General features: G+C 53.3%; 1 protein-coding gene across 1 annotated transcript in view; it reads left to right on the top strand.

Annotated features, from left to right (window-relative positions):
- The first annotated feature begins 4017 nt into the window (after positions 1 to 4017).
- OPCML (opioid binding protein/cell adhesion molecule like) overlaps positions 4018 to 9419 on the top strand; it is a 1038307-nt gene continuing 1032905 nt past the window's right edge. The window contains exon 1 of the mRNA XM_055415874.2: positions 4018 to 4267. Coding sequence (XP_055271849.2) covers positions 4018 to 4267 — 250 coding nt within the window. The remainder of the gene's footprint in view (positions 4268 to 9419) is intronic.

The raw sequence follows: 9419 nt of genomic DNA, 5'->3' as shown, positions 1-9419 counted from the left end.
AGGAGGAAATAGCAACCTACTCCGGTTTTCTTGCCTAGGAAATCCCACGGACAGAGAAGCCTGGTGGTCTACAGTCCATGGAGTCACAAAGAGTTGGACACAGCTGAGTGACTGAGCGTGCACACACATAGTAGGTGTACAATATAGTTTCAGTTTCAGGTGTACAGCAAAGTGATTCAGTTATACATACATATATATCTATTTTCTTCCTAAAATTCTTTTCCATTATAATTTATCACATGATATTGAATACAGCTCCCTGTGCTATGCATTCTTATTGTTTATTGTAGTGTCTTATTTTGATTAAAGTTTTTTAACTGAAAAAATAACGTGTGATGCGGGCAGCCAGGCAGTAAATCTATATAAAGGCTTCATGTGAGTGCATCAGAGGACGGAGGGGTTCAGGCTTTGGGATCAGCTCTGGTGCAATGTCACCTCTGCCAGCTTCCTGGGGTGGGGGACACCCTCGCTGAGGTGTCTGAGACCTGTGAGGAGCTCTGTCCCCTGGGAGCCATTCACACACATCAGTCAGCAAGCAGGGAGCTGACACGTCCTGGGTGGTCATTGTTAGAACTCTCACGGACATAGCGAGATCTTCCGTGGACATATAAGAAGTCTGGGGATGCATTTGAGTAGACGGAGGGCTAAGGCCAGAGGTGAGATGCCCTCAAGGGGGTCCCTGGGCTTCAGAATCAGGGGCGCTCTTCCAGTGGTGAACGTGTCACTTCATAAATCCTTGTTCCTTTGAGCTGAATGGCACCTTTGTGGTTTGAAGGAGTTTGTGTGCCTTCCAGAGTCTTTAACTTGCTCTCAGGAGATCCAAGCCCAGAAGGCTCTGGTTCATTCTGGAATATTTAGAGCTACAATGACAGAGTCAGATTTTAATCTGTAGTATTTTATCATCCACCCCTTTTAATTTCTTACAGGAAGAAAACACAGCAATACAATATCTACAAGTCCATCCCTCCCTCCCCTTCACTGGGCTCCATGTACACTGATCCATCATCCCCAGGCTGATTTCAGCACAAAGTCAGTGAATGGGAACGGCACAGAGAAACTTAGGAGTCTCACAGGTTGAGTTCCCTGACCTGGCGCACCTGCTCAGACTGCGCTTTCTGCCTGAACAGTCTGGGGGTCTCTGCTCCTGGCCAGTCCCATCCAAGACCAGCCTCTCCAGTGGTCTCCCCACCATCTCCACCTGACCACCTCCAGGTGCAGTGCCATCTTTGTTTGGTCCTTTCCTATCAACCTATATTTTTTCTCCATCACTTTTCACAGATGTCATCTGTGATGCGATGAATTTTAGGTGGGCAAGGATGGGCTTCTAGCCTACTCTGTGCTACTTTTCCTGAATGTCACACACAGTATGTATTTACCTGGCCCATAGTAACTACATGATGAGATGAATGCTTATACCATGAATGAAGTGCCAAAAGGCAGTCTAATCACTGATGTGGTCTTTCGTATAAACATTTTAAAACTGTAGCTCAGACGAAGTTCTTGAATTCCTTACCCAAGGTCACAATGCCGGCAGGCAGGGGTGAGGCAGGGGGGCCCAGGGCTACCTCTGGGGAAGGACTCACCCTGACCCAGCTCCTTCTGAAGCATTCCACTGTGTAGCTGTCCCTGCTCAGAGGAAAGATGAGCGCAGACAGGAGTGGAAGGTGACAGTCCGCATCGCAGCACCATTGCCTGGTTTCGGTTGGGTTGTTCTCCTACCTTATGGCTATTTAAATACAGTTTTGATGATTTTATTTGCTTTAGATGGAGAAAGAAAGATTCATAGAAGGTATAAAATTGCATATTATTTACCCCAGTGGAAAGAACAGTCCCCCTAGTAAATATGCATTGAAGCATTTTTATTTGTATTTGTATTTTTTAAGGTGTTTAAACAGACCCAGTAGACCGTAATATCTCTTTTCAGAGTTGGTGCCATCTATTGATTAAATATGCATTTATACATTTCTTCTCCTACTTTTTCTTTAAATAAAAGAGACATATATTTTAATCATTTAATAGACTAGAAGAATTGATCAGTAAAAATACATATTTATGTGTTTGCTCAAGAAAAGGTTTTATTAGGCATACGCATTTGAAAAACTAAAATATTTCTTGTTATACATTGATGTTTCTTAAACACGAATTTAATTAAAGGTGCAGGGCATGTGTGTGTGTGTGTTATAGGAAATAGCTTGGTTGAATAAAAGGGAGGTTTTTAAAACGCAAATATAACTGAAGGGAAATAGAGAAAGAAGATGCATTTGGAGTAAGAAGGTCCTAGGTTCTTTGCCACTTCATGGCGCTGGAGAAGAGACTGGGTTTTCTCTGAGCTGGTCTGTGTCTGCATCTGTGCAGGTGGGAATCAGAGAAGATGTACACGGAGTGCCCGCCACTGTGTTGGGTCCAGTAGAGGCTGAAGCTCGTTGACTCCTGCTGCCCATTAGCTCTCAAGAGGGACCAGAGGCTGCACCCTCAGAGCCTCCAGGACACACGCACACCTGGGACTCAGATGTGTGTCACGTGCATACTTGGGTGCAGGAGCCTCAGATGCACTCCCAGCTACAGCCCTGGCGGTGATGACCAAGGAAAACATTGATGGTTTTACTTCTTTAAAAGCACAAGTTCTTCTTCTTCTTCTTATTTTTTTAGAAATGGCCCCTGTTCTATTAGACCAGAAAAACTCATCGGCAATTGGCAGTAGTCATAGCTACTTAATGGCAACTCTGAAGATGTCACTTTAGGACACCTCTGTGTTTGAATCCTAACTCTCTTAGCTGCGTGACTTTTAGCAAGTTGCTGAACCTCTCTGAGCTTCAGTTTCAGCCTACTAAAATCCAGTGGTAGTAATGGCCAAGTAGTGGGACTATAAGGAGGATGAACTAAGATGATACATGTGAATATGTGTCCATGGCAGGCACTTGGGAAAATGTTTGCAATCTCAGTGAAGGTGGAGGGCAGACCCACAGGGTTGGTCACACACAGACCATGAGCCTGAGCATACACACCGAGCTGGGAAGGAATCCAGGCCCTGGTGGGTTCTCGAGAGGACACTTGGGGGCAGAAATATTTATAGTTTTACTGTGTGTGCCCAGCACTTTCTGTAATGCCCCATGTTGTTCATTTCACAGATCCTGGACATTGAGCGGGTCCATCAGAGGGGCGCCTCCTCAAGGAGCAGAAAGCACCGCCCATGGCAGGCCTGGAGGCCGGGAGCAGGGCTGTAGGCCTTCCTGAGAGCAGCTGTGGAGCAGGAAGGAACTGCACACCCAGAGGAATGGTCCACGTGAGCGAGCGGCTGTTTCAGGGGAAGGGCCGCACGGGCTGTGGACAGAAGCCAGGATAGAAGGTAGAAAACTGCAGGCTCCTCTGAGTCCTCTCACCTGGAGACTCCCGTGACTTCAGCTGCAACTTGCCTCCTGTCCGTCTATTCTGAGCACACCCCTGCCCCTGGCGTCATCATCGCACCAACTGCTCCATGTCTACAGCTTCACCTCTGGGGTTTGAGGATGCTCTAATTGTGGGGAACCGGGCCAATTCTCCTTGCATCCTTGGTGGAGAAAACCCTGATGCACCCATCTTCCTGCTGGCAAAACTGAAATCTTCTAAGAGCTCCTAATAACAGAGTGTGGGGGGCGGGCACAGATCTAAATGTCCTGGTGACCCCGGTGGGCAGCCTCGGCTCCTGTCCCCTCCCCACCTGGAGACCAGGAGGAGGGAAGACAGTGAGGAACTGGCCTGAGCTTTGGTCACAGTGCCTTTCTTGCGCCCTGAGACAGCCCCTCCCTCTGCCCACGAAGGCGCGCCTCTGCCCACGGAAGGAAGGAAGCCCTGCGCGCTGGCACCTCACCCACAGAGCAGCGTCCGCCTCGTGCCCGGGGCCAGGGTGAGTCGGGGGCAGACCGACGCTCCCCGGAGCCCAGCCTCCCCGCTGCAAAGTGCCCGCGTGTCGCTCAGGAGCGTGGAGCCAATGCGAGCCTTGGAGGAGGTCTGCTCCGCGCCCCGCACAGATTGGTGCTGATGGTGCTTACCAGTTGTGTGTCTGTGCAAGAAAAAACCCGAGACGCTGCCTGCCTGCTCCCCCTCTCTCCTGCTCTCTCCCTCCCTTCGCAAACATTGGATTTAAACCTGCTCAGAATTCAGTGCAGAGGAAGGCGGCAGCGGCAGCGGCAGCAGCCGGCCCAGCCGCGGGGACCCCGCAGCCTCAAGATGCACCAGCCCGCCTGCTGGATCGTCTTCTCCGTGACGACCGCCCTGCTCTTCATCCCAGGTACCCGACAGGGGCTCCGGCTCCCCGGGGCGGCTCCGAGGAGGAGCCGAAGGGGAAGGGGCAGGGGTGTCTGGGGAGGGAGCGACCAGGGAGTGTGAGCTGCGAGTGCGGGTCGAGGTGGGCTCGCGCCTGAGCACGCACCGCTCAGCTCTCCCTCACGCGCACACGAGGGTGCTTGCAGCATAGCCTTGGGGTTCGCCCTCCCCGTGGCGGGCGGTCTGGTGAGCTGGGTTCGAGAGTTGCACCCGCTGTGAGGCACTGCTGTCTCTCGGTGCCCAGTGCCGGCTGGCTTTAACCAGTTGTGTCCCAGGGGTCGGAGGAGAGGGGCTTCAACTCCCAGCAACCAGTCCTTCTCGCCACTCCTGTTGGGACCAGCAGGAGAGAGGGGGTGTCCTGGTTCCTCTGCCCATCATTTCGGCACCCCTCTGGTCTCCGGCATCTCTGTTTCCCCATCCCTCCTCCTGGCTCTCTCCCTCTCCCCTACCTCCCTCTCCCCTTCCTCCCTCCCCCCACCCTCTCCCCACTCCCTCTCTAGCCCCTTCCTCTCCTATCCCTCCTTTGCGCCAGTATTTCTCCTCTTGGAAGGTTCTCCCACCGCCATCCTTTCTTTATCCTTCCACCAAATGGGCAGATTGTGCCTTGGAAATTCAGAATCCCATTTTCCGCCGCTTCCTCCTCCTTGCATCTGAAAGGAGACTTTCCCCTGACAGAATTTGGAATGTTCTCACCAGGGGAAGGGTGGGAATCTGGGTTCACCTGGTTCTCCTCAGCACCTTCCCTCCCTCCCCGGTGATTTAAACGTGGTGCCACCTAGCACAGCAGTAACTTGTTTGGGGGGAACAAATTCTGCAGCGACACAGGTAAGATGCTGCAATCCTGCCAGAACAAGCTTAGTGGAAGTGTTGCAAAACCCAACGCGTTGTAATAGATTTGATAATTGCACGCGTGTCGTTCGCAAGCAGACAGCTGAATGCCTGGAGGCAGCCTTCAAACACTGCTGAAGGGACTGGGCTATGCTTCCAAGGGTTTAGACAGCATCTGAGAGTCTGTGGGGTTTCCACCCTCAGCCCCAGCCCAAGAAGAATTTTCTTTTTTTTTTCCAAATTGAGATTTATGCATTTGGTTACACATTCACTTTAACCTTAAATCATGCACATGTATACATAGATGTAAATACTAAGACTCTTAAGCCTTACGTATCCTGGTATGGGTAAAACACATGATTTCACATTTTTATATTCAGAATTTCTTGGCTTTTTTTTTTAAGAAAATAAAGGCCTAAGTATTTCTAAGCTACCAAAGTGAAATCAGAAAAATAAAAAGTTTATTGGGAAGTGGGAAGAAGAGGATGGAGTGAAAAATAAAGAGGAATTTCATTGTATAATGCTATGTGATGCTGTTTTAAAATTGCACATTTCCTGGCCAAGATGGGCTCTACACAACCATGTTCCAGGCTGAGAAGTTCAGAATGGGGGCTGCTGCTTCTCCTCTTCCAGGTTCAGGCCTGGGAGGGGGTTTCCACAGGCTCAGGAGGGAAGGCCAAGGGGCTCTCAGTACCTTCTGCAGCTGGGTAGAGGGAGCCAGGTGGGCACTGTGGGTCCAGGTGAGGAGACAAACTTTCCCATGGGTGCCAGTTCCTGCCTAGGTGATAGCTCAGGGCCCCCAGCACCCAGCTCCCCCCACCTCTCACTGAACTAGAGCAGAGCTGGCAGGACAGCAGCGCTGGGACCAGCCTCCCACCCTTGGTGGCTTTGGGCTCCTCTCTGAACACTGCACTTCCAAAGTGGGGAGGGAGTGTGCCCCCGGAGGGTGCTGGAGCTGCATTGCAGTGCATCCTGAAGGGAGCAGAGCCTGTGATGCCTCCCCCTAGAGGTGCAGGGCACCCGGTACCCAATGGGCTCCTCTCCATGGTGGGGACAGACGCACCCCCACCTGAGGCAGGCTCTGTTCCAGGGCACGGCCTCCCCCAGCCCTTGTCCTCACCAAGATAAGCTCAGTGAGCCACGTAGGGGGAGACATTTCTGCTGGGAGGGCTGTTCTTCCTGGTGATTGTGCTGGAAGCTGGCCTCCTCCCCCAGGAGGAAGAAGAGGAGGAAAGTTGGCCCTGGAGGCTCCCAGAGAAAGGAAAGCAGCCTCACTTCAGGAAGAGTTCCTGCGGGGAAGCCAGGCCTGGCTGTGCCCAGAAGTTCAGGGGTGACGGCCGCCTCACTTCTTGTTCTTCCTTTACTGTGTTTTTAGACTCTACCCCTTTGTTTCTAATGATGCTTTTCCTCCTCTCGGGGTTAACACCAGCTCGTTAGCCGTGTACTTTCCTAGCGTCTAAAGGCAGAGGCTAATGCAATAATGCAGCCCTGACCTGGTTGGGCCGCGATGCCATTTCATTCTGCAGCGTTCTGTTTCCTGGTGAAATGCGCGTCTCCATCCCAGAATAATTTTAAGGCTAATGTTGTTGTCACCTGATGCCTTGGGGGTGGCGGGGGGGGGGGTGGGATAGGAGCGGGGAGGAGGAACCATGGCTGAACATTGCTTTTTCTAGGCAGACTTTCTGGGACGGGAAAGGCAGTAACACATGGAAACCATAGTGAGCCCACACGCAAGATGGGGAGGGGACTCGGTGGACAATTTAGTTGTCACTCTGGGTTTGAGACGTTCCTGACACCCTGCGTGCCAAGAGTGGGGGTTCATGTAGTCCCAGACAGGAGGAGAGACTGGCCTGGGCAGGGAGCCTTTCTAATCTGGGGTTCCGGGGCCTTGGTGGGAGAGGAGTGGGTGGGAAGCAAGCCCAGATGAAGAGTGGGGGTGGGGCATATTAACATAAGAACCCCTACCCCCACCACAGAGGGCATTTCTAACAAACACCCCTGTCTCTGGTCCCACTATGCTCACTTTGTCTGTACTTGAGAATCTGTCCACGGCCTGTAGCATTCGAGCCCAAACCTCTCTGGGTCTGCCTTCTTCCCTCTGCGTGAGACCCGGCAGGGCAGAGGGGGTGGGCGTGGGGGTGCTGTCTTTACAGCCAAGGCTCAGTTTTGGAAGCACAGAGTCACCCCAGTCAGAGGCCCAGCTCCCTGGTGCCAGGACTGGCTCTGTGATCTGGAGGGTTTCTGTCCCCATGCTGAGATCACGACCTCCTGCTTGTCACCTTCTCCTGTGCTGTCCTCTGGGCCTCAGTCTACCAGTCATCTGTAGCACAGGTTTGAGCAGCGTTTGCTTCTTGTTTGCAAATGCATGGAACAGCCAAAAATGTAGGCTAGCCGATCACAAGGTGAACATAGAAAACCCAGCCTGGTCTCCTAGTAATAGGACAGAAAGAGGGGGCTGCTGCCCAGGAGGGGAGCGGGCCTTCCTTGTGGTGGAGGAACTAGAAGGCAGGGTGGAGCTTACGATGATGCACAAGTCATTGTCACGCGGTGATAACCAGCTGTCCAGTCCCAGCTTCATTTATCCAACAAGACCCTCTCCAGGTTCTGATTAGACCGTCTGCAGAATAAGATGCCCTCCTGCCTTAATTAAGAACAGGGTCTCCATGAAACAGGGAATTATTCCAGTGTTCCTGCCTTTGGACCTAACGCCGTGGCCCGTGGACCCTGAGCTTCCTGGGCCTTGGTTTTTCTGTGTGGAGGGCGAGGGTGGCTGATGTGGCCCCTTTGGTCCCCAGTGCTTCTCTGCAGGCTTCTCAGATGCTCTGCCCTTGGGCCTTGTGTCAGGCTCGGCCAGTCGGCGCTCCGGGCCGTCTCCTGCAGCCTCTAGGCCATGACCTCCGGTCCTGGGCTCGCTGGACCCGATCCCTGGGCTGTTGCCATCGCCCGCAGCTGCCTGGGCGGAGACAAGCCCTGGATGCCCAGCCCGGCTGTTCCTGTGGGAGATTTCGGGCGTCGGCCCACAGATGGCTGGGGGCTGCCTGCGAGCCCCCGTCAGCAGTGGTGGGCGTTCCCACCACTAGCAATGCTGGGTGGCACCTTCCAGACACGGGGGCCGGATGGGCACTCAGAGGAGGGAGCCAGGCTGGCCTCACCAGGGGTGGCCCTGCTCTCCTCTGCCCACTTGCCTGACCCTGCTGAAGGTGCCAGGCTTCAGGCCAGCCTCATCTGCCCTCTAGTGCTTTCATGTTCTTGGTGGGAAACCGAGTCTTTGCTTCTCAACCCGTGGGGCCTTGGCTGCCTCTGACTTTCCCTGAAGCAGGAAGGCGGTAACGGGAGTGAGGGGAAGGATGTGGCTCCGTTTGCTAGATTTCTACACAACTCAAGTCTGTGCCCTAAGGTGGTGGTGCTTGTAGGACCCCGCATGGCACTGAGGTAATCCTGGGAATGGACAGGAAGAGACTCTGTATTAGGGATAAACTGGAAGACAAACGTGTTTGCTATTCCCATCCTTCCTTCACTAAACCCACTCCGGCCCCACATACACACAGGCCTCCAATCAGAGGTCAGCCTCCCTCCCCATCACATCCACGGCCCCACAAGGAAAGCAGCCTGTCCCTCAGGACTTGCATCTCTGCCTCTCCAGGGCTCCCTGCTGTAGCCACAAGCCCGGGTGCTCTGCTGTGGGTGCCCTTGGTGGCTGGCCTCCACCTGGCCTGTACCGCACTCCACCATGGCCATGCACGGGAGCACTTCCCCAGCCATGTAGGGACCCTGTGTATCCCCCCACCCACCCTGGGCCTGGAGCCTGACCCTGGTTCCCCAGTGCTTCCCTCCCCCCAGGTCCCTCGGTGCTCAGAGGCTGGGGGCTCCCCTGCAGTCACTAGGCTAACTTAATTAAATGTTTGCCGAATGCTTTGAGACACCCCTGGGCGATGCGCTGGGTGAGTGCAAGGCATTATCATTATGGTACAGGCACTTTCCTTTAATGAGCAGAGACGCTGCGCTGAGACACCCCCGAAAGGCCCAGATGGATCGATGCGGTGGGACACAGGCCATTGATTGGAGTGGCTGCTCGCACGTTCCCGGGAAATGGTAAGTGACACCCACCCTGGGTGTATCAGCACCTTCCACATCTCAGGGTACACACCCTCTGAAGCAGCCTGAGTGGTCATTCTTGCACATTTCTTCGTAGGGAGTTTACAGAGGCTGTGTCACCGCTCTTGGACGTTTGCTTCGTGATCGTATGGAGGATAATGCCAGATTTCTGCCTTGTGGTCTACCTGGGAGAT

Source organism: Moschus berezovskii, chromosome 25 (assembly GCF_049115385.1).
Source record: "Moschus berezovskii isolate FMDL1 chromosome 25, NW_MosBer_1.0, whole genome shotgun sequence".
Taxonomy (NCBI): Eukaryota; Metazoa; Chordata; class Mammalia; order Artiodactyla; family Moschidae; genus Moschus; species Moschus berezovskii.
The sequence above is the reverse complement of the archived record's forward strand: the minus strand, read 5'-3'. Positions and strand labels throughout refer to the sequence as shown.